At 38.1% G+C, this 24,479-nt stretch overlaps 1 protein-coding gene across 1 annotated transcript in view; it reads right to left on the bottom strand.

Moving 5' to 3' along the window:
• Positions 1 to 24,479, bottom strand: part of UMAD1 (UBAP1-MVB12-associated (UMA) domain containing 1) — a 235,057-nt gene that overhangs the window by 209,754 nt on the left and 824 nt on the right. The window contains exon 2 of the mRNA XM_059933907.1: positions 3,488 to 3,587. Within this exon, the coding sequence (XP_059789890.1) occupies positions 3,488 to 3,569 (82 nt within the window). The 5' untranslated portion in view covers positions 3,570 to 3,587. The remainder of the gene's footprint in view (positions 1 to 3,487; positions 3,588 to 24,479) is intronic.

Raw genomic sequence — 24,479 nt, 5'->3', positions numbered from 1 at the left:
GAACCCAGACATGATGCTGACTGACAGCATCAAAACTTCAAAAGAGTAACTAAGATCACAGAACAGTGGGTACACAAGGATTTTTCATGGAAAATGGTGGAGGGCAGTGGAGCTTTGCACCTGGTTAAAAATAACGCTAAACAGAGACAAGCATCAGCAGACACGGCAGCTGAAGGACCAGAAGCCTTCAGCCAACATTTGGGAGTCTGCTCTTGCTTGCATCATTTGAATGAGAGTGCACTACCAGCGGCACCTGAAATTAAATCACAATCCTGGGACTGGGAGGTAAGTGATGCCTCACCATGATTTCCCAACCGCAAGACTATGGTACAGGAGTCAACACCATTCCCGCTTAGTCCAAGATGGCCCTAGGAAAACTCCCTCAAAACACAGCATGCCAGCTTTTGGGAAAATGCACCATTATACCTTAGATATATCAGATGGAGCAGCTGGGACATGAAAGCATATGAGAGTAATTAATTGCTAGAAATTCCCTCAAGCATTAGCAAATTTGGACATTTCTGTCTTCTGAGGCTCAGTTAAAGACCACTTCTTAAACTAGTCTTTCCTAGGAAGGAAAGGTCCGTAACAGGAGCTTCACCGGCTAAGGCGGAATACCATGGAAACGGGGCCCCTGTTGGGCTAGTTATGAGACAGGTAGTGAAACATCTTCATGTTACAAGCTACCAGACATTGAAGGAGATTTTAGAGAGAGCAGCACCAGGGGTTTTTTCAGTTGTGGTTAAAAGTTGTCTCTGTAATGCTGCAAAGTGGCAGGCCACAGAGCCAGGTGAAGAAGACGTATTGAGAGTTCACAAAGTCCAGCTGTAGAAGCTGTACGTGCTCTCAGACATGTCAGTGCACTAGACTCACAGCCTTTAAATGCCTATTTGATAACAAAGAGAATAAGGTGGATTTCTAATCATGAAACAACAGAAAAGAGCACAGTTCTCTGCATATGTGTTGAGATTACAGAGGTGTTCTAAAATGAAGAATACAGAACAGAGTTTGGAAAACCAGGCTGTGCTGAAGCAAATTTCTGAGAGAAGAATTTATTGTGAAACTCCTGAAGAGGCAGAAACTATACAGGAGACTAGAGGCATCCCTGAAGTTTTTCTGTTAGTGGGGCTAATTTAGCAGGTAAAAGGGAAGCAACGCTGGCAGCTTTTGAAACAGAAGTTGGGGTTGACAGAGCCAGTTCTGACTTAGAAGGCAAGGCACAACTTCCTGACACTGTAAGAAGGGCCAGAGAAGCAGTTGTGCCCAGGGCACCCCACTTTATCCCAGTCAGGAGGCTCCCCAGAAAAACCACCAACCCTGGTCAGACTACGCCCCACTACTTCACCTCAGACGTAGGGGATCTGGTCAGAGAGAAAATAACTCTGACCACTCTAGCTACTGCCCCTGTCCCAGGCCACAGGAAACAGATACAGAAAAACACACAAGCCTGCCAGAATTTGACTGTGGAAAAGATGGGATATTCTACGGTAACATTCAGCCATGAGAAAAACTCTCTTCCGGTCTCCCAGAGATTAAGGCCAAGAAACAGAAGAGGGCCAGAGGGGTAAAATCCTTGCATCCTTACTATGAGAGACCAGATCCTAAAGAGAAGGGCTGAAGAGGCAGAGACCCACCCACCCACCCTTCTGAATGTGTGGGGTCAGAGGCCAAGAGGGCCTAAGCTGAAGGTTCAGGACTACCCGTAAACCCAAGGAGCCATCTCCTACTCCTCAAGACACGCAGACCATTTGCTAATGCCAAGGGACTCTGGATAACTGGGCCAAGATAAAGACAGAAGAGATAGGAAACCAGAATCTGGAAAGGGAGACACCTGAGAAACATCGCCAGAAGCAAACACTCTATGAGTTCATGCAAATCCTCTCAGAGAAGGAGCTGAATTTGGCAGGAGGAAATCCAGAGTAGGAGAGGATGCGTTTCACAAGGGGACACTGGGTTTTGGTTCCTCCTCACCACCCTGTTGGTAGAGAACTGCTGGGAAGAACTATCTAAAGACTGCAAATCTCTTCCTTGGAGGAAAGACACAATGACATGAAGGAAATGTTATTTTTCAGAATTCCCCTTGGGAAGAGCATAGTATTTGGTTGAAAGAAATATTTTTTAAAGCCACTAAAATCTTAATAACTAGCAGGTATTAATTTTATAATAGAAAATAAACTAGTCTTAACATTCAGGAGACACTATTTAACATATTTAGATTTAAAAGTGTACTTCAACACTGTTGCTGGGAATGTAAATTGGTGTAGCCACTACGGAAAACATTATGGAGGTTCCCCAAAAAACTAAAAATAGAACTATCATATGATCCAGCAATCCCACTACTGGTTATATATACAGAAAAAAATGAAAACACTAATTCAAAAAGATACATGCACCCCAAAGCTCATAGAAGCACTATTTAAATAGCCAAGACACAGAAACAACCCAAGTGCCCATTAACAGATGACTGGACTAAGATGAAGTATATATATACATACATATATATATATATACACATATATATACACACACATACACACATATATATACAGATAGGTATACACACACACACACACACACACACATATATATATATAGACATACACACACACACACACACACACAGAGGACTATTACTCAGCCATAAAAAAGAATGAAATTCTGCTATTTGTAACAACATGTATGGACCTGGAGAGTATTATGCTTAGTGAAATAAGGCAGACAGAGAAAAACAAATACTGTATGACATCACTTACATGTGGAATCTAAAAAATAATACAATGAATGTATATGCAAAACAGAAACAGACTCACAGATACAGAAAACAAACTAATGGTTACCAAAAAGGAGAGAGAAGGGAAGAGGCAAATTAGGGGTATGGGATTAAGAGATACAAACTAATATATATAAAAAAGATAAGCAATAAGGACATACTGTACAGCACAGGGAATTATAGCCATTATCTTGTAATAACTTTGAATGGAGTATAGTCTATAAAAATATTGAATCACCATGCTGTACACCTGAAAGTTAATACAATATTGTAAATCAACTATACTTCAATAAAAGAAATAAATGTACCTCATTCAGCAACTATTTATTGGATGCCTGATTTAATTTTTGATGCTAATTTAAGAAGCAAGGCTTGGTGCTATTTATAAAACAGAATTTGAATTTATCAAAGATTCATCAAGACTTCTGCTTTTTCATAATTAAAAAGGTTGACTAGCTTATTGGATAGAAAAAATAGGATGATTTTATAAATTGAATTTGAAGGACACATCCAAACCAATGTACCGTATAAGAAGAGTCTGACTTGATGACAATATTTTAAGTGATTGATGACCTATATTTTTATAGATTTCATATACATAAACTAACTCTGGAATTAATAGGAAAATGTTTAAAAATCAATCATATACTTTTCAAGTATTCTTTTAAAGGAAAAAGAATTCATCTAATTATGATATTGTTTCCTAAAAAGACTCACCTAAAAGGACAAATCCATCTGCTTCTCTCTCTGGTACCAAGGGCTTTTTAGATTCCGGAGGCTTTCTGAAGAAGTGAAACATTGCTGCTTCCTCTGTTACCTGAAATAGAAACATTATATAATATCAAATTCAGATGAAACCGTAAAACTCTTACCCTTCTTAGTAAAAAGCCAAATACAGGGACTTCTCTGGTGGTCCAATGGTTAAGAATCCGCCCTCCAATGCAGGGGACGTGGGTTCGATCCCTAGTCAGGGAACTAAGATCCCACATGCTGCAGGGCAATTAAGCCTGTGCACCGCAACTACTGAGCCCACGTGCTCTGGAGCCTACGCGTCACAACTGGAGAGGACAAAGAGCCCTCTTGCTGCACTGAAAGATCTCACGTGCTGCAACTAAGACTTGACGCAGCCAAATAAATTTTAAAAGCCAAATATAAAGATATCACAATAATTACTTTTAGGAATTCTATTCCCAAACTGAAGAACACAAGCCCTCTCTAGGTGTCAGAAGATAAAACCAGAAATTAAGGAGCATGGACTTCCAGTTTGAAATACTGTGTTCATCCTCTCTCAATTTCTGAACATGCAGGAAATAACCCAAGAAATCACTACAAGTAAAACTAAAGTCAACAGATAACACCAGAATCTGGAAGGATCTCACTAGCCATAAATTGGACACTGGACAGAGGAAAGGGGAAAAAAAAAACAAACCCTTCCCAGGTTTCTTGTCATGCCATAACCACCTTAAGCCTCATGAAACTAAGGCCACCTGAAAAAAGAAAAGAAGGCACTACAAACACCCTCTAGAGTTGGTTATCTTATTCAGATACTCAAGGACTGTATTCATTGTAAAACTGTAGCCAAATGTAAATTCCCATCAGTGCAAATATCTGTGTTGGTGAGATTATTGTGCACTACCCCCAACACACACATACACACACACACACACACAAACACACCCTCTCTCCTCTGTGTCCTCCCATCTTTGTACATTAAGCTTTGTACACTCAGGCAGGGCAACAACTCTTAGAAAACAACTGGGAAGGAAGGTGAAGGAAACTTGGGAGGACATGTCACGTTCTGAGTCGCTATAAGCAAAGCAATGTAAGAGACAGCAAAGAAAAGTTCCTGGTGGCAACAAGTGCGCCCCACATTTCAGCTTCATATATTCCACCCACCAGAAAATCAAGCGGGGAGGATAAGTAAAGATTTTATCTGAGCAAGATGCTTCTAGAAACTGAGAATTGCACCAGGATTTGCGTAGGTCAACCTGCCCTGAGTTGTAGATCGGAGTGGATGGTAAAAGAGCCAATTTGTTGACAGAAAATACATCTGGCAGGTTTCACCTTTTAAAAGAATAAAAAATGGAGAAGAAAAACACAAGCCATATGAAAAAGAAAATATTTCAGTAAAGGAAAAGGAATCATCTCTGAAATCCTCAAAGGCTGAGCTTACTGGATATAGTGATGGAGCCAAAAGAAAAGTCTGGAAATAGTTTGGCACCCTCAAGAGAGTACAAGGAGACATGGCCTGTATGAAACTGGTAAAAAAAAAACAAAAACAAAAACAAAAAAACAAGATTAGATGGAAAAGATGAAAAGACAAGGAATGAGATGAAAAAAATAACTAAGATAAAGAGAAACCCGTGCAAGAAAGAAATGAGATCAGAAAAGAACTGGTTGGTTTACAAGCAGGAATGTAAGACAATAAAGTTCAAACTCAAAGTCTTAAAAGACTGGAAGAAGCAACTAACTTCTCAACCCCAAACAGTTAAAACTAAAACAGAGAAAGCCTTTGAAGGAACAACAGATGATTAAAATTCAATCTGGGTAAGGATCAAATCAAGGATATAGCCATCACACCTGATACTAAAGCCGCAGCCTGGATGAATGTGGCACTCAGTAAATTCTTAGGCTACGATGGGTCAGGAAAAAGAGACGAAGGGGATCGGTGTCCAACTGAAGCCTGGTAGAGAAAAGATACCTTCAAATAAATAAAGGGGGGAGCACATTTAAGGGTGAAAGAGATGAGAAATGTAGCAAATCTAAGAGTTACAGCTAGCAAAAATTGTAGGTCTGGCTACAGATACATGAAGCTGATTATAATCAAATAGATAAGAAGCCAACAAAATTTTTGGAGAGCTGTGCTGCCAAAATGACTACAAGTCTGGATTAAAGGAGCACTATGACTATTGGAAATTTACAACAATGCTGCAGACAGGAAGCTGCCAGAGAAAAGTGCTCAGCCCCCAAGGAGGGTCTATTCTCCAGTGCCTACTTCGGTGGTAGCCAAGGAAGTTACTGGAAAAGGAAGAAACTTTGGGTGGAGTGCTTGGAGAACACGGGACTGGGGGTGGGACTCTCCTGAGAAGCAGAATCTGGGCATAATTAATGAACACGCTCCAATCCAAGGCGGGGATCCCCCAAAATGCCTGCTCAGTGGGATTCCAGAATTGCTACCACTCGGTGACTGCTGTGTATCTCCCATTCCTCCCCTTTCTGGATGACAGTGGTTTGGGCAGTTATTTTTCCCAGTTACCGGAGGGGACAGAAGGGACAGACTGCTTAGTTCATGAAGTCTCTACAACAAGAGGTGCCACATCTGGACCTGATGAAGAAATGCTGAACTTAGAGCATGATGCTATGACTGAATGGGGCCATTTGGGTTATTGCCCTTGGGGAGGGGTGAGTCACTCTGTCTACGGTAGGGAGAGAGAACTGAGTATATGGTGACCACGGAATCATTAGGGCCATTCACTGGCTCTCCACCTTATATCAGGAGACATATAAGAACTGCAGTTTTCTACCCTCCTTGGAGGTAGGTGTGGCCATGTTGCATGTTAGTTCACTGTGTCACATGCCATTAGAGTGCTAGAACAAGGAGCTTTGTAGCCACAGAGAGAGGCCCTTTAAAAAGTGGCTCCTTTCTAACATATAAAAGAAAAGCCTTTAATAGAAGGACTCAAATTTCCAATACCTTTTCATATCTGGCCACAAGACAGAAATGGAACAAACACAGAAATCACAAAAGCAGTTTTGATAAGTCATTCTCAAGCCCCCAACGTTTAGATACATTGTTATAAAAGCCAGACCAAACTCAGCTGTAGTGCCAGAATCCCTTTTGAATGCAAGTATTTTGTAGAGAACTTATGATTCAAATAATTAAGTGAAGCATTTAAGTTTTTCATGACCTAAAAAAAATCAAACTTAAACAATATACAGGCTTAAATAGGCTGCATCAGGTTGCCAACAGTACGACTTATGTGGCAATGCATAATATTACAGTTTGTCACTTTAGAACATCATAAAATTCCAAACATATCCAAGAAGGAGAGAGAACTTAGGTTCCAAGAGTCAAGAAACGTCCAGGCACGGAAGAAACAGGTCAGGAATAGGAAAAAGGTAGTAAAGACAGTATAAAAGAACTCAGAATGGCAGCAAAGACTAGTTTGCTGCAAACATCCATTGGAAACTGCTCTAAACTGGTTACGAAAGTACCAGTCACCCTCGCACCTGTTATTCTGCCAACCTGACCATTGCCTTAACTCCTTCCTCTACAATAGTCACCTCAAGATGTGTTTCCATGGGAACGCTGTGACAATTTTATAATACAAGTCTTGGGATTCCCTTGTACCATGTATACTGCTGCTGACATTCATGATTCATTCCAATAGGTACCTAAGTAAGTCTAACCATACATATAGCTTTACAGTAATCACTCCATGCATGAAAAGACTATGTCCTGAGACACTAAAACCTGTAATCAAATTATCTTTATACCATGATATTTTTTGTACCACTGAAAACAAACACAAGGTGGTATAAAACTTTATCCCAGCGGGACCGGCAATACCATTCTAAGATCTTCCCACAGCAAGAAAGCTGCATGGTTAGGTCACCACTCCAGCAGCCAGATTTCCTTTCCCCACCTAAGACTAGAACTGGGAAAGAGAACGGGGGTAACTAAAACCCCACTAACATTTGCTGAGCTCCTACGATGTGTCAGGCACTGTACCTAAATGCCTTATAGACTCTATCTCCTGTAATCTTACAATCATGCCGCCAGGTACACATAACTATTCACAATGTGTAAGTGAAAGAATTGAAGTAAAGTCGGTTAAGTATTGATGCAAATGTATATGGCTAGTAAACAGCAGAGCTAGAATTTTAAACCAAGTCTTTTTGGTACCAAAACTGAATGTTTTTCATCAACAAAGCACCAAAGACAAGGAGCCCTTAACAAGACATTTGTGTTGGACTTTAATATTTCCCAATATTAGTCAAATACATTTGATTAATTCCATTTCTGTCTTTCTAAATCCCTACTTTCCCAAGCCTTGCTCAGCTCTGTGTTCTTAAGATATTTGCTAATTCCACAATATCCACGTTCCAGACTTTCACTTACTTAATATTTATATTTTATGAATATTTATTAAGTGCTTAGGCCAGATACTGACCAGGCACTGCAAATGCAGCACTCAACTTACATTTACGGAAACAAACAGCAACCTGAAACTACCCCATTTTGGAGGCAATCCTGAGCAAAACTAAGAGGAATTTAGGAGCTCCATCCCCAAAGTGGAGGAGGCCTGGAACAGTCCTGCTGCCCCCAGCTGAGTATATGGGAAGACATGAGCACTCATGCTTCTGACTTACGTGGCCTTCTTCTGCCTGGAATTATCAAGCATGTTCCAGCCTCATTTCCTTAGGTACGATTTCAGCATGTTAAAAACTGTCTACAATAAGCAAATTTTACATTTTATAAGTGGGTGAAATATCAAAATTTATTCTTAAAAATCCATTATCAGCCAGCAACAACACTCTTGCCTGGCTAAGCTGGGACCCAACCCAAAATGCCTCCTAATCCCCAAACATGGGAATCCTGGAACTGCTTCCATATGGATGGGAGATGAAGAGTTCACTGCCCAAGACACAGATTGGGAGAAAATCCTTGCAAATCACAAATCTGATACAGGACGTGTGTCTAGAATATATAAAGAATTCTTAAAATTCAATCATGAGAAAACAAACCAATAAAAACTGGACACAAGCTATTAACAGACATTTTCCTAAAGAAGATATGTGGGTCTTCCCTGGTGATCCAGTGGTTAAGAGTTCACCTGCCAATGCAGGGGACACGGGTTCGATCCCTGGTCCGGGAAAATCCCACATGCTGCGGGGCAACTAAGCCTGTGAGCCACAACTACTGAGCCCACGCTCTAGAGCCCGCGAGCCACAACTACTGAGCCCACACACTCTAGAGCCCACGTGCTGCAACTACTGAGCCCATGCACCTAGAGCCTGTGTTGTGCAACAAGAGAAGCCACCGCAATGAGAAGCCCGCGCAACGCCAACGAAGAGTAGCCCCCACTTGCCACAACTAGAGAAAGCCCACATGCAGCAACGAAGACCCAGCGCAGCCAAAGCAAAAAAAAAAAGATATGTGGATGGCAAAGAGCCACATGAAAGGATGCTCAACATCATTAGTCAATTGGCAAATGCAAATTAAAATCTCAATGAGATAACACCATATACCTTTTAAAATATTAACAATTTAAAAAGCTTGCCATGCCAACTGTTGACAAAAATGCGGAGCAACTGGAACTTTTATACACTGTGGTAGGTGTAATAATATAGTACTGTGGCAGTTTCTTAAAAACGTAAACATACACCCATCATATGACCCAGACGTTCTCCTTCTAAGTATTTACCTAAGAGAAATGAAAGCATATGTCCACACTTGTACACAAACGTTATACAGCTTCTTTGGTAAGAGCCCCAAACTGGAAAAAATCCAAATGTCCAACAACAGATAAAAAGGATAAACAAACTGTAGCATATCCATAATACTATTCAGCAATAAAAAAGCATGAAGGCCTAAGATATGCTATGACATGCATGAATCTCAAAAAAATCAAGCTGAGTGAAAAAAGCCAAACCACAAAACACTTCTAGGAAATGCAAACTAATGTATAGTGACAGAAAGCAGATCAGTGGTTGCCTGGGGAATGGGAGGTGCAGGGAGGGAGGGTGGGAGGGAGGAATTACCAAGGATCACAAGCAAACTTTTGAGGGTGATAAATATATTCATTATCTTGGTGATAAATATATTCATTATCTTGATTGCAGTGATGGTTTCAGGGTATATAAACATGTCAAAACTCATCAAATTGTACACTTTCAACATGTGCAATTCACCATATGTTGATAATACCCCAATAAAGCTATTTTAAAAATTCATTATTAGCATGATATTCTAGATGTTATATAAATGTTGTAGTTCACAATTATTCGTAAAATTGTCTCAAATCTCTTAAACGACTTTGTGTGTGTTACAAATGCAGTCTTTGTATACAAAGCAAGATACTTCTTTCTCTATGCATTCACACAAAACTGAAAAATAAAAGGACAGTGTCTTCACTTTTAATGGCACGCACAGACTGCATATAGAAAGCGACCCTGATCGCTACGCAGCACACATCCTACCGCTCTGAAGGAGGGCAGCACAAGTGATATATTTATTTTTTCCTATTATTCTAAGACTTACCTTTTAAGTGATATTACCCATGACAAAAGGATTAAGGTAACCTGGTTTTCTCAATTTGATCACCTTCTTTCAATTTCAACAGACTATTTGACAATGTAAATATGTCAAATAGACTGAAATGTCTATGTGGGACAGATAAACAGCAGCCACTTAACTATATAAGAAAAAATATATATACACACATTTTTTCTTCACATTGTGTCAAAATCCAATAAATATGTAAATTTCATACTGCTGAAAAAGTAAAATCCTGAACCATGTTTAATCCTCCTCTTCTTCTGTGTGGTGGGTTGTGAATTGCATGGTTAGGCAAAAGGAATACAAATTTAGATAACAAGTTTCCTAATTTCTTCCGACAGATACCAAAAAAGACAATGGTCCCATACTTGTGATAGTTTTAACCTTGAAAGACAAGATTATATTACACAAAACAGCATTAAACAGTATAAAACATTCCAGAAGGCTCAATGAGAATGAGAAGAGCCCTGTTACAATTCACAAACAGGTAACCTTGAGTTTAACTTCATCTGATGGGCACAGATATAAACCAAGAAGAGAAGGAAGGCCTCTCCTGTAAGAAGGATCACCAGGAACAACGAACACAGAGTGTTTAGGAGACAGCAGAGAGACTAACCTCACTAGAAGCATGGAGGTAAGCAACAGAAATGAAGACTACAAAAGAAGAGACAAATTATTAAAAGGGCTACTAAGTCAAGAAAATATTAGAATATCCAGAGTGGCTTACCGGGATTCATTTAATATTTTGTAGTCTAGGATCTTGAGGAAAGTAGTGTTTCAGAAAGATTAAATTTAAAACAATAGGCTAGACAACATGGATGGACCGAGTGATTATCATACTAAGTGAAGTAAGCCAGAGAGAGAAAGACAAATATCATATGATATTGCTTACATGTGGAATCCAGAAAAAAAAATGATAAAAATGAACTTATATACAAAACAGAAATAGACCCACAGACATAGGAAACAAACTTATGGTTACCAAGCGGGAAAGGAGGGAAGGGATAAATTAGGAGTTTGAGATTAACACATATACACTACTGTATATAAAATAGATAACCAACAAGAACCTACTGTATAGCACAGGGAACTATACTCAATATCTTGTAATAACCTATAATAGAAAAAAAATCAAAAAGAAAAAATATATATATTATATATATATGTATATATATGTATAACTGAATCACCATGCTGTATACCTCAAACTAACATGACACTGTAAACCAACTATATTTCGATTAAAATAAAATAAAATAAAATAAAATAAAATGCTGGAGAGACTGATTGAGAAAGTGGAGCCATGAAGTTAGAACGCTGTAGCGAAAGGGACTGGACTATGGTGGGAGAAGTTTGAATGAAAAAGAAGGGGTGTACAGAAATATGAAACAGGACCTAGTGACTCTCAACTCTACAAAATACTGATGGGAAGGAATTACTAAAAGACGACTGAAGTTTCAAGCCTGAGGAAGTAAAGAAAGTGAAATGAAGAACAAGAAAAGGAAAGTAGAAAAAGGAAATTTAAGAGAAGAAAAAAATTAACTCCATTTCAGACAAGTTTACATGTAGGGAAACAATGACTGGTCCAAATGGAAATATGTGAAATGCAGTTGGAAAAATAGGACCTAGTGCTCCAATGAAAGGAATAAGCTGGAATTTGGGAGCTGTTAGAATATAAGTGGTAGCTGAAATTACAAACATCAGTGGTATTTCAAACTGAAAATATAAAAGTTCAGGGATTGAGATCCTGATCTCTAACATCTCAAATTATATTATGAAAATACACCCCTTTAATTATCACCAAACGGATGTGTATACCCCCATTTCTTCAAATTTTTCAAAAACATTATACTTGGTTGTCGTACCAGGACTAAAATGTTAACTCGACTATATTGTTTCACATTTCAAAACTGCAGAAACAACTGACCTCTTCAGTATAATCCAGGGGGGTAAATTCAAATGCCAGGCAGATAACTAAGAGTGAAACCAGTCCAGTCTGAGACAGGAGTGAAGGAAAGTGCAGGCTTGGTCTAAAGATGGCACCTCTAGGGAGGGGGGAGATGCCCAGGGAGCCACGAGGAGGAGCCCTTCACCAAAACAAGGCTTGTGAGGAACCAGTGAAAGAGCTTTGACAGGTTTTGAGCTGGGAAAGCCTGGAATCAGATTTGCATTTGCTGTTATGGCCAAAGTAAAAAAAAAAAAAATAACCATCACTAAAAACATTAGGACCAGGCTGAGGCTACGGTTAGGGCATCTTCCCACTGACTCCTGGCCACCACCCAAGATGGTCCCAATGCATCTAGGAACCTCTGAGGAATGTAAATTGAAGGTGTAAGGTGGCCTCTGTCTGAAGGTCCCTCCCTTTGATGCCTGTGTGTGGGACCATGCGCCTTGGACTCAGAACTCCTGCTCTGTCACCCAGGCCTCTTGGAGAGAGCACATTTCAGCTGAAGTATGTGTTTTATACTATTTCATCCTTTCTAGTACTTTTTCTAACTTATTTGCTTTTTCAAAATGAAACTAGCAGGCTTTCTAATTATAAATTTCTATTTTGTATGTGCAGGTAAGATTTGTACATTCTTAGGAAAAAAATATGGAGAAATATACACCAAACCTAATAGTTGTTGTTACCAGGAAGCATGACCAGTTTATATTTAATTTATGGTTCTTTTGTAGTACTTGCTTTTTTCTAAGTCAAATATCATATATTGTTTTACAATAAAAAATAAATATTTAAAAAATTTTTAATTGACGTATACTTGATTTACAATCAAGAAAACTGTGTTATTATGTTACTGTGTGCTGTGTTACTTTCAGGTGTATAGCAAAGTGATTCAGTTTATATATATATTATTTTCAGAATCTTTTCCATTATTGAATACAGTTCCCTGTGCTATACAGTAGGTCCTTATTGCAATCTATTTTACATATAGTAGTGTGTATCTGTTAATCCCGAACTCCTAATTTATCCCTCCCCCACCCCCTTCCCCTTTGGTAACCATGACTGTTTTCTGTGTCTGTGAGTCTGTTTCTGTTTTGTAAATAAGTTCATTTGTATCATTTTTTTAGATTTCACAAATAAGTAATATTATATGATATTTGTCTTTCTCTTTCTGACTTACTTCTTTTAGTATAATAGTCTCCAGGTACATCCATGTTGCTGCAAATGGCATTATTTTATTCTTTTTTATGGCTGAGTAATACTCCATTGTACCACGTCTTCTTTATCCATTCACTTAGGTTGCTTCCATGTCTTGGCTATTATAAATTGTGCTGCTATGAACATTGGGGTACATGTATCTTTTGTAATTAGAGTTTTCACCTTTTCTGGATATATGCCCAGGACTGAGATTGCTGGATCAGATGGTAACTCTACAAAAATAAAGATTTAAAAAAAAATTTTTTTAAAGTACCTTTGGCAGCTCCAACCACTGTTCCATGAAGGGATGTGGGCCCAGTGTCACCAAGTCTGATTTTTCAAGACAAACTAGAAATCCAACTATTATGTAAAAACCTAGTTTTTAGATGATAGCAACAAATTCAAAAAATTTTCAAATACTCTGCAGGCTGAATAAATCCTCTTCAATGGATTTGGCCTTTAGGTGTCAAAGTTTTAGACCTAGTTTAATAGCCTAAATCTAATCAGAATAAGGAAAAACTGTAAAAGACTGGAATTTAGTGGCTATTAAGGCTAGCACATCTGTCCTGGTTATCTCCACCTTTGTTTATCTGAGTCGGTTATGTTACAACTCTGTAGAGACAGTTGATAACTTGCAGAAAATTGATAGTCATACAAATAATCCCTACCCACCGGATGCATTAATGCTGCCCTAGGGACAGTGACCAGTTTTGCAATAATTAACAAATTCAACATTCCCTTATTTGACTATATTGTGTGGTGATACTTTGAGTTTTCTTTTGAACCAGTGGTAATATATACTAATTTCGTCCTTAACTGATGAGTTAATAAGTCTCTGACAGATTTTTATTTGTATGAGGGAGATGATTTTGTCCTCTTTTAAAGTGTATCCATTACCTTCAGACTACCAATTAGGATTACCCAAATATTCTCCCCCTGTTTTTCCATTCATCTGGGTTTTTTATCTTTGAAAGTTTGTGATATTGGTGTCATGGGTGAGAGGTACAGGCATCTAAGAGGATAAGCAAGAGGGGAGCCAGGAAAGACATTTCAACTGATGTTGCAGATGAGCTCCCAGAACAGTTTGAAGGCCAATGAATTAAAGCATTAATAGAAATTTTATATCCGTCTCTCTGATTTTTGCTCAGAATCCTACCCCCCGCCAAAAAAAAAAAAAAAAACCCACTCAGGAAAGAAAATTAAAATGAACTGAATCTTGGATCTACAGCTGTTTTCCAAACTGTAGGTCTCAACCCTTTACTGGAAATAAACTCAATTTAGTGAATCATGACCAGATCTTTGAATAGAATGAAATAGGGGGGGAAAAAAGAGGAAGAAAAAAAAGAAAAGGAGAAGCAAAAAGTTTATCAGAGAATGTCACATGTGGTAAGTAATGTTTATGAACTTTTGTTTGCGGGTGCATGTACTAGGTCCTGACGTGAAATGTCACATTTCATGTTTAGGTTGGAGACAAAAAAGTTTCAAAGCCACTAATCCTACTTTGGTGCTCACACACTCCCTAAAAGAATTTTGTAAAATCATGCGCTCTCTTGTACATTTTAAGTTGACATCTAAACCTTTACACTGAAAATTATAGAGAATGTAGTTTCTAGCATATTATATTTATATGTTGAAATAAAACAACTGTATCATTCTTTTAAATTTATCTCATGTAATCTAAACACCACAGCATTTTAATATCCACCATCAGCCATTTTAAAGTATATAAGCAAGTTCTTTCTTTTCTAACAGCAGGAAATTTGACATTGTTCTATTTTCTCCTTGAACTCATATTTCCATTTCACTTCCACTGATCTGGAGTAGCTCAGAGATGCCCTCAGAACATTAGTGCAGCTTTTACAAGAAATCCAGATGAATACAAAGCAACGGTGGCAATCTCATTTTTAAGAGAGTCTGTCTTCTAATTTATCACTCCTAACCTTTTCACTTGTCACCTAACTGGAAAGTGGTATCATGAACATATATAACAGGCATTAAAAACTGAAGGTACATGATTTAATAAAACTCACTTCCCTATATGAATATATAGTTGCTTTTAGCAAACTGAGACATTAAACATGTATTATTTTCAGCCAAAACAGAACATCTAAAATACTTAGAAAGTCAGAAGACCTCAAGCTACAAATTGATGATTATAAAGCATAGGCAAGGGAGGGTTCTAGAAGAGTGCAGAGGAGCTCTGAAGAACTTCACAGTATAGATTTCAACAAGGGCGAAGCTGGGATTTTTTTCCTTGACTTTATAGTTCTTTTGCTTTTTTTTTTTTTTATTCTTACAGTTTAAATCCTTTTCTTATTTTACTTTATATTAAATTAAAGGCAGGAAAAGCTTTTCAGAAATGGGACACGTAGGATTCAAACATGAAATCCTTAAATATAATACAGGAAATCCTAGGTTAAAAGAGTACTGAGGGCAATGGGGGGAGGGGGTTGTAGTTTATCGCCGCACTTGATGATTTTAACATTTGGCTTTATTCGCCATGGAGAGCAGCACCGGGTTGCATTGGATAATCTCAACAGCCAGCTACTCCTCATTCCCATGCAAGATACCTACCACCAGGAACCGTTTACAGTCTTAGTTCTCACCATAATAATAAAATCCTGCTATCATGGAAGCATTACATGATCTGGAATTACTAATTTTCTCTAGCAGAATTGCTTTTCAAGCACATGATAAAGTTATTTTGAAAAGTCACAACTTGGCCCAAGAAAATTTTAGAACAGAACCTTCTTTCTTCTCAGATCCCTTTTCCATCATTGAAAATTGACAGTCTCACTAAGGTAAAAGAGACCTCAGACTTACTCTCCTCCATTGCTCTGTAAATTATCACCCCCCAAAGTCTCTATCAGAATCATCCGGGAAGTTTTGTGTAGTTTTGCTGCTGTTGTTGGATTTGGGGGTTTTGTTTTCCTTTTAATTAACTACCCTATTATTTTCAGAATCAAGAATGGCAGCCTGGCAATGATAAAGACTGACTGCTTTTTTCCACTACTGTCTCTTACTCATAAAATGAAAAATAGGATAGCATAAAAAAGTCTCCACTGATTCTACTAATTTAGGGGAGAGGAAATCACCTATTACATTAGACCAGAGTTTCTCAACCTCTTCGCTCTTAGCATTTTAGACCAGATAATTCTTTGTTGTAAACTACTCCTCTGTAGATGGGTGCGATCACCTAGTATGTGATGCATTCTAGTCAGAAGCCATCTTAATTTCAAGAGGTTTTATTAAAACAAACAAAAACTTCCCTCTTTTTAATGCAGGACATGCAAAAACCATTCTTTTTTTTTTTTCTCAAGAAGGATGTTAAACAGTGTGAAGAGACAGAAGTCTAGAAGATAAAATTGCTGCCTTTGAGAGCTTATAACAAACCGCACTTATAATTTATACCATTTTGGTCTCATTCATTGACAAAGAACGTAACTTAGAGGCTTTACTGTTATCCCGACTCCTCTAAATTAATGACACAATTATATATTTTTATGTTTCAGAAAAGTTACAAATATAATTCTACGCAACTGTCACACAAAAAAATTTGATTTTGGCTTAAATAACACTGATACCTACCAATAAAATACTAATTTCTAACCACTGTGTTCAATGATGTAAATCTAAAATGAAAACACACCCTGAAAAAGACCCCAGGCAACTCTAACAAAAGCATCTCTTCACATGAAACAAATACCTTAGGTGATTTATTTAAATAGGTGAGTTATTTAATAAAGTCGTAAGGAAGAACAAAGTAGACCAATTGTGAGATCACCCCTCTTTACAACTCTCTATAGCACACAGAAATGGAGAATGAATTAAAAAAAGTAAAATAAAGCATTATTCAGTGTGGGTCTTTAAATGTCTCTATTTGCTCACTTAAATACATCTAACACACAACAGGAACCATTACATACATCTTCCAAAAAAACTCACTCCTCAATTGCCCATTAAAAATCTACATCATTCGACTTCCAATACAATCTAACTGCATCATCAAAAGTATTTCCTTCCTTAATAAAAACAAACTTCTAAAATTCAGTCGTTTGTTCATTTGCTCATTTTTTAATTCATTCAACCAACATGTTTTGAAGGCCAAATACTGGCCAGGCACAGTTCTAGGCCCTAGAGGACAACACCAAACAAGGCAGTTTCTCCAAATTCAAGGAACTATCTAATCTATTTGCTGCCTCTTGTCCTGCCTCTCTATCACCTCTCACAAGGCCAGTGGGCACAAAGCATGGTGCCGAGTCCTGTGTAAAACCAGCACAGGCCAAGCAAGTGGCTAACAAGTTGCTAACAGCCTAGTCAAATATTGTTACCTGTCTGAAGACTTGCTTCAGACTCCTGAGTAAATAAGAAAGCTGTTTCACCTCCTCCCAATTTTTCATCAAAATGCACATAAAGAAACACAAGAAAAAAACTGGCAATAACTATCAACCATATGCCAAAAGTCTGAGTCAAATGTCCATGAACTCCACAATCAGTGGGGATTGACCAAGAAGTACAACTGACCAAGAGTTCATTACTGTGCTCTCTGTCACATGCTACATCTTCTGAAATCCTATCCAAGGATGAATGAATGAATAAGCGAATAGACAAGCAAACTATTACAACAGGAGAGTGAACCACGAAGATGGAGAAAGTATTTCATCCATCCCCATTGCCTAAACTTAATTCTAAAACACAGCTGTACCTACCAGAAAAAAATAGGCTGCCAGACATCCAACTGCATGGGAATTCTTTCCAAAGTCTGGCAAAATTGGATTCCCTCCCTTGACCCTCCCCTTCTCCTGGGAGATCTTCTACCTCCATTCAAAGATGATAGTTTTTGGCCTTGGCAAGCAACAGGGAAAAATAAGGAGGGCAATGGTTTATAACTGCCCAAGGAAGACTTTGTAAAACAGGGTCCCAGACAGAAAAAGCTCCATTAGCAGAACACAGGAAAGAGATCTACTTTCATGTTCGAAGAATTACAAACTGCTCCTAATTCTCTAATTCATTCAGAGACCTCAACGGTCTGAGCCACGGAAGACTCAATCTCGGCCTGGAAGACCCACACATGATGAGTTTCTGTTAGCAACTGAGAACTGAACAAGCCAAGGAACGTGTGCAACCACCTGTCTTCCAGGACTAGACACAGAAACAAGAAGCTGCCTGCAATAGAAAGTTCAGTGAGGAAGACGAAAGTAGCCCACTCACCCAGTCTCTGCTTCAATGAATAAACATAAGGAATGGAAAATATACACCAAAAGATCAAGAGGAAAATTATCTCCCTGACAATAATTTTCCACAAGAAACTGTTGAACAGTATAGACAACATCTTGGTAACACTCAAATGGTTGTAAGAGGACACAGTCTCTTCCATCCAGGCAGCTGAGCAGAGCTGGGCAAAACATACCGTCACCCAGATGCTTCAGGATTCTCACTCTCAGACAAGCCCACACACTTCCTTCCTTCTGGGGAAGCACGCTGGGGTTTTCTTCCACCTTTACTAACTTATCGTTCATCATCACTAAGATGTCCAGCAGATACTTTAGGACAATTTCCTCACGCTATTAACAGTTATAAGTTGCAATTTATTATTTAAGTACTTAGTGTAACCAGGCACTGTGCTCAGGGATTTACATATGCAAATCTTATTTAATGCTTAAAATAACCCCATGAAGCTAAGCTTTATTATCTCCCACGTTTATACAGAAATTGAAGCTCTGAAAGGATGAATAATTTTTCCAAAAGTCACCTAAGTATCAAGATTCAATCCAGATTTTATCCTTCACCCTGTGCTGCACTACCTCAGTGTCCAAGGCTGAGTCATCTTCCCAGCACACGTGTCCTACTCTACTCTCTATCTCAGAAAAAAGCATGATGGTCCAAACAGCTGCTAGAGACAGAACCGTAAGTGTTACCTTAATTTCACCCTCTCCCTTTCATACACTTTCCCCCACCCACTAAGTCCTGCAACCCCATGATATCTCATGAAACTTTTGGTTTCTCTCTATTCCTACTGCCCCTACTTGGGTTCAGCTCACCAACATCTCCAGTTTGATTACTGCAACCCCCTTGGGTGTCTTTTCATCATAGTGGACCCTGCTATGTTCCCAACATGTTTCTACCCAGTCCTCCCCAAGTCCCCTTCTACACCATAGTTGTTTGGAAGATGTATGGTCAAGTGACTACAGCTGGCAAGTTAGATTCTCCCAAGAGCCGTTCACAAAGTTTGGGGTAACCATGCAGGTCTATGTAAACAGTGAAGCAACAATTGCTTGGCTGAAGAGAAAGTGGTCTCAAAAGAAGCAGAAGACAGTCTGGATTCTGAAAGCTTTCCTCTTCATGGCTTCAGCTCCTTATAAGGCTAATAAACCTTAGGCGAGTCAAGCTAACCCAAAATAGTTCTAATCAGTTTCCTTTTGACCTAAAAGTAAACTGGCTAGAAGGTGGAGACAACCCAAATGTACCCAAAATAAAGAGTGGATAAACAAAATATGGTATTTACTACATACAATGGACTATTATTCAGCATTAAAAGGAATGAAACTCTGATACATGCTACAACATAGAAGAACCTTGAAGACATTATGATAAGTGAAATAAGCCAGACAGGAAAGGACAAATATTGTATGATTCTACTTATATGAGGTACCTAGAGTAGTCAAATTCATAGACTGTATAATGGGCAGAGAGTTTCAGTACGGGATGATGACAAAGTTTGGGAAATGGATGACAGCAATGGTTGTACAACAATGTGAATGTACCTAATGCCACTGAGCCATCCAATTAAAAATGGTTAAGATGGCAATTTTTATGTACATTTTACCACAATCAATCAATCAAAAAAAAAAAGTTTAAGCTTGTTTAAAAAGGTCATGTTACTTGTACCAAAAGCACCTTGATTAGGATATTCCAAGACATTCATCATCATGAACCCAGAATACTCAACCTAAAATGTCAAACTGATCACTCCCTTTGCAGTGCTCTCCTCCAGCATCACTATTAAGCTCAACTCCTTGGCATGGCATATAAGGAAGACATTCCAAATTCTGGTCTCTACTTAGCTTCATCCTTAATTCTTGCCACTCCCCAGTGCCCTACTATACCTTCACCAAGACCTTGTTATCCTCAACAACTAACAGAATCCCCACACTGGCTCTCTAAAAGAGTACTTGTGGTAATGTCTTAAATATAAATATGTATTTTTAATGTATAGCTAACCCAATAAAAGAATAAGAAGAAAATCTATAGAAGCCAGAAAAGAATCTATAAATCCACAAGGGTATATGCAAATACTAGAGTTAACATTTTCCCTGTGGCCACTTTTGATTTCTAATGGCTAAAAGCCTGGGTTTTAATTATCCATGTCCCACAGGGAACAAGGACAAAGCCTGTGGCTAAACATCTTCATAAGAAGGAAACAAAGATCTTCTCTGGAGTAAAATACCCTCGAACGAAACCTCAAAAAAATCAACAAAAAAGTTCCAAGAAATATGAATTCATAATCAAAAAATACTGTACAAATAAAGAAATAAGCCACAGTAAGCAAGAGTCAACAGAGTCAAAAAACTCTACAGAATCAGACCCATCAAGACAGTGGGTATCAAAACTAGACCATAAACAGACTTACTTTATATTCTGTAATATATGGAGAAATAAAGGGAGACCTAAAACTATGACAAAAGAGTATAAATAAACACTACTAAGATTTGTAAAAAGAACCAAACAGAACTTCTAGAAACAAATAAAAACTAGTATTGAAATTAAAGCAAATGACTCACAACTGCATAAAGAATTAGTAAACAGGAAAATTAGAAAAAATTATCCAGAATTCAGCACAAAGAATCAAAACCACTGAATTCTAAAACAGAGATCAAGAGCACATGAGGTCCTTCCTACTTCTAATCAGAGTTCCAGAAGGAGTTAGAGAATAGGAGAGAAGCAATATTCAAAGAGATAATGGTTGAAAATGTCCAAGTGCTGATAAAGACAAGATTATAGGATTCACAAAGCACAACATATTCATCAGAAAACTAAATAAAAGAACTCCTCATCAGGATACATTATACAGTAAAACTGCAGAATACCAAAAACAAACTGAAGATCAAGCAGATAGAGACATGAAAGAACAAAGTCACAATTTAAAAGAAAAGCAAATATTATAAGAGTAAAATAATATCAGAGTAGTCTTGAGAGAAATTAATTGTCCATTTAGAATTCTATGTAGATAGATAATAAACCTATCTTTTGAAAACAAGGATAAAATAACCATATTCAGAAAAACACAAAATGATGGAATGTACTGCCAACGATTCTCACTGAAAGAACTTCCGAAGAAGGTACCTCAAAAAAAAAAAAAAGGGGGGGGAGGAAACAACAACAGAAAAAAATTTGAGATGTAAAAATAAATAGTAAGTAAAGAAAATGATACATATATGAATAATTCCAAGCAAATATTAACTGCATAAGATAATAATAATGCCTAATTTGTGGAGTTAAAAGGAATCAAGATAGAACTAAAACTCTAGACAACAGCATACAATTGGAAAAAGGTCAGTGGAGTTGTAGGTTCTTGTCTTGACACAGAGTAAAGTAACTTTAGACTTTAATGTGTTTGTTAAAGCGTGACCACAAAATATTTTATTAAAGAATATGTAACATTCAAACTAATACAGAGGAATAAAGTGGAATTACAGAAAAAAAATAACAAAAAGTCAATTCAAAGGAAGGCAAGAGAGGAGAAAAAAATAAACAACAACAACAACAACAAAGCAGAACACACAGGAAGCACAAAATGACTGTTAAAATGAATCCAAAAATATCAGTAGCCACAATCGATGGAAATGGACAAAAGACAGAAAAACTAAACCTCTAGCTATATGCACCATTTACAAGAGAAACACCTAAAACATAAGGACCCAGAAAAGTTGAAAGTTATCAGGCCAACAGACACAAATACCACAAGGGTCACACAGTATAAATATCAAATAAGGTGTATTGGCAATAACATAACAAGCACAGAAGTGGCAAAGCACTCATGATCCACTAAACACTAGTGTTCCCAGAAAAAAAGAATCCAGCTTCCACATAACCATTCCAGACTTCACATTATACTGCAAAGCTATGGTAATCAAAACGGTGTGGTACTAGCACAAAAACAGACAAACAGATCAATGGAAGAGAATAGAGAGCCCAGAAATAAACCCACACGCCTACAGGCAATTAATCTTCAACAAAGGAGGCAAGAATATACAATGAAGAAAAGAAATTCTCTTCAACAAGTGGTGTTGGGAAAGCTGAACAGCTACAAGTCAGTCAATGAAATCAGAACACTCCCTCACACCATATACAAAAATAAACTCAAAATGGTTTAAAGACCTTAATATAAGACATGGCACCATAAAATTCCTAGAAGAGAACATAGGCAAAACATTCTCTCATATAAAATGTAGCAGTACTTTCGTACATCAGTCTCCCAAGGCAAAAGAAATAAAAGCAAATATAAACAAATGGGACCTAATCAAACTTAAAAGCTTTGGCATAGCAAAGGAAACCATAAACAAAACAAAAACGTAACCTATGGAATGGGAGAAAATATTTGCAAATGATGTGACTGACAAGGGGTTAATATCCAAAATATACAAACAGCTCATATAACTCAACACCGAAAAAACAAACATCCCAATCAATAAATGGGCAGAAGATCTAAATAGACATTTTTCTAAAGAAGACATACAGATGGCAAACAGGCACGTGAAAAGATGCTAAACATAGCTAATTATTAGGGAAATGCAATTCAAAACCACAATGAGGTATCACCTCACACCTGTCAGAATGGCCATCATCAAAAAGTCTACAAATAATAAATGCTGGGGAGGGTGTGGAGAAAAGGGAACCCGCCTACACTGTTGGGGGGAATGTAAATTGGTGCAGCCACTATGAAAAACAGTACAGAGGTTCCTTAAAATACTAAATTAGACTACCATATGATCCAACAATCCCACTCCTGAGCATATATCCAGAAAAGATGAAAACTCTAATTAGAAAAGATACATGCACCCCAATGTTCATAGCAGCACTATTTACAATAGCGAAGACATAGAAACAACCCAAGTGCCCATCAACAGATGACTGGCTTAAAAACCGTTTACGAACGGCTACACGCGCGATAAAACTATACAGAAAAGCTTAGGGTGCTTAACACAAATTTCAAGAGCGTGTTTCTTTCTGGCTGGTAGAGAGGAGGACTTAACTGAGGATGCCCACCCCTAATGGTGAAGTTCCATTTCTTACTCTTAATGAGAGGCCCACATGGGCTCATTTCATTTCTCTGGAAACTATACATATCAGCTACATATACTCTTCTTTGTGCATTAGATATCACGTAATAAATTTCACGTGACTGAAAAAATAGCCAAGAAGCTATTTTAAATTATCTTCTTGCTCATCTCCCTGTTTAGAAAAAAGATGCTCTTGGTAGGCAAAATTGGTTTTTTAACTGTTATAAAACAGTGCTATTAGCATCTGGTGCTTTAAGGGCTGCTCTTTAAAAAACCGTTGCTATTAAAGATATTCATGTGTACTCTACCCAATATAATGCGATCAACTTGGTTTCCAAACCCTGAAGTGCAGAAGATGTTAAGGCTCTGCACGGAATATAAAAGAGGCTCTGCTCACTTGCACCGACAACCACTTTTTTATGCACCAACTGACATGCACCCTGCATCTGCTAACGAAATCCTTCACATCAGTTTCAGTGACAGCAACATTAAAAGGCAAATATATTTACATAGATGCTAAGTGCTAAATAAACACGGAGAGATGCAAACTATCATTTAATTACGGCACATCAGATTTCCATCTTAAATTGCCGCGTGACGTCTCAAACAGGAACTTCTTAGCTTAAGGCAACTGCGAGACTAAACTGGAGACTCTAGATAGGTACCTGAATTGGCTTTAGGCAAATTGATGGACTCGGTTTCCGAAAAATAATAATATACCCCCCACCGATTTTTTTTTTCCCCCAATTTCCGGAGCACCGTTGGCAGGTTTTTTTTTATGAGCACTCATTCGGGAATATCGCTGGCAAGGCAGGTATCAAATCCCGGAAGATAAAAGCCCCCCAAATCAACAGCCACATGAGCCAGCAACAGATTCAAGAATCCCCCCAAATCTCCTTGAAACGCGTTATCCTCCACACCTCCTCATCTCCCCTCCAGAGTCCTGAGGTGTGGAAAGCAATAGGGAAAAAGATTCCTGGGGAGTTAAGAAGAAAGAGGCCGTAAATC

The sequence above is a fragment of the Balaenoptera ricei genome, chromosome 9 (genome assembly GCF_028023285.1).
Source record: "Balaenoptera ricei isolate mBalRic1 chromosome 9, mBalRic1.hap2, whole genome shotgun sequence".
NCBI lineage: Eukaryota > Metazoa > Chordata > Mammalia > Artiodactyla > Balaenopteridae > Balaenoptera > Balaenoptera ricei.
This window is presented reverse-complemented; position numbering and strand designations above follow the sequence as displayed.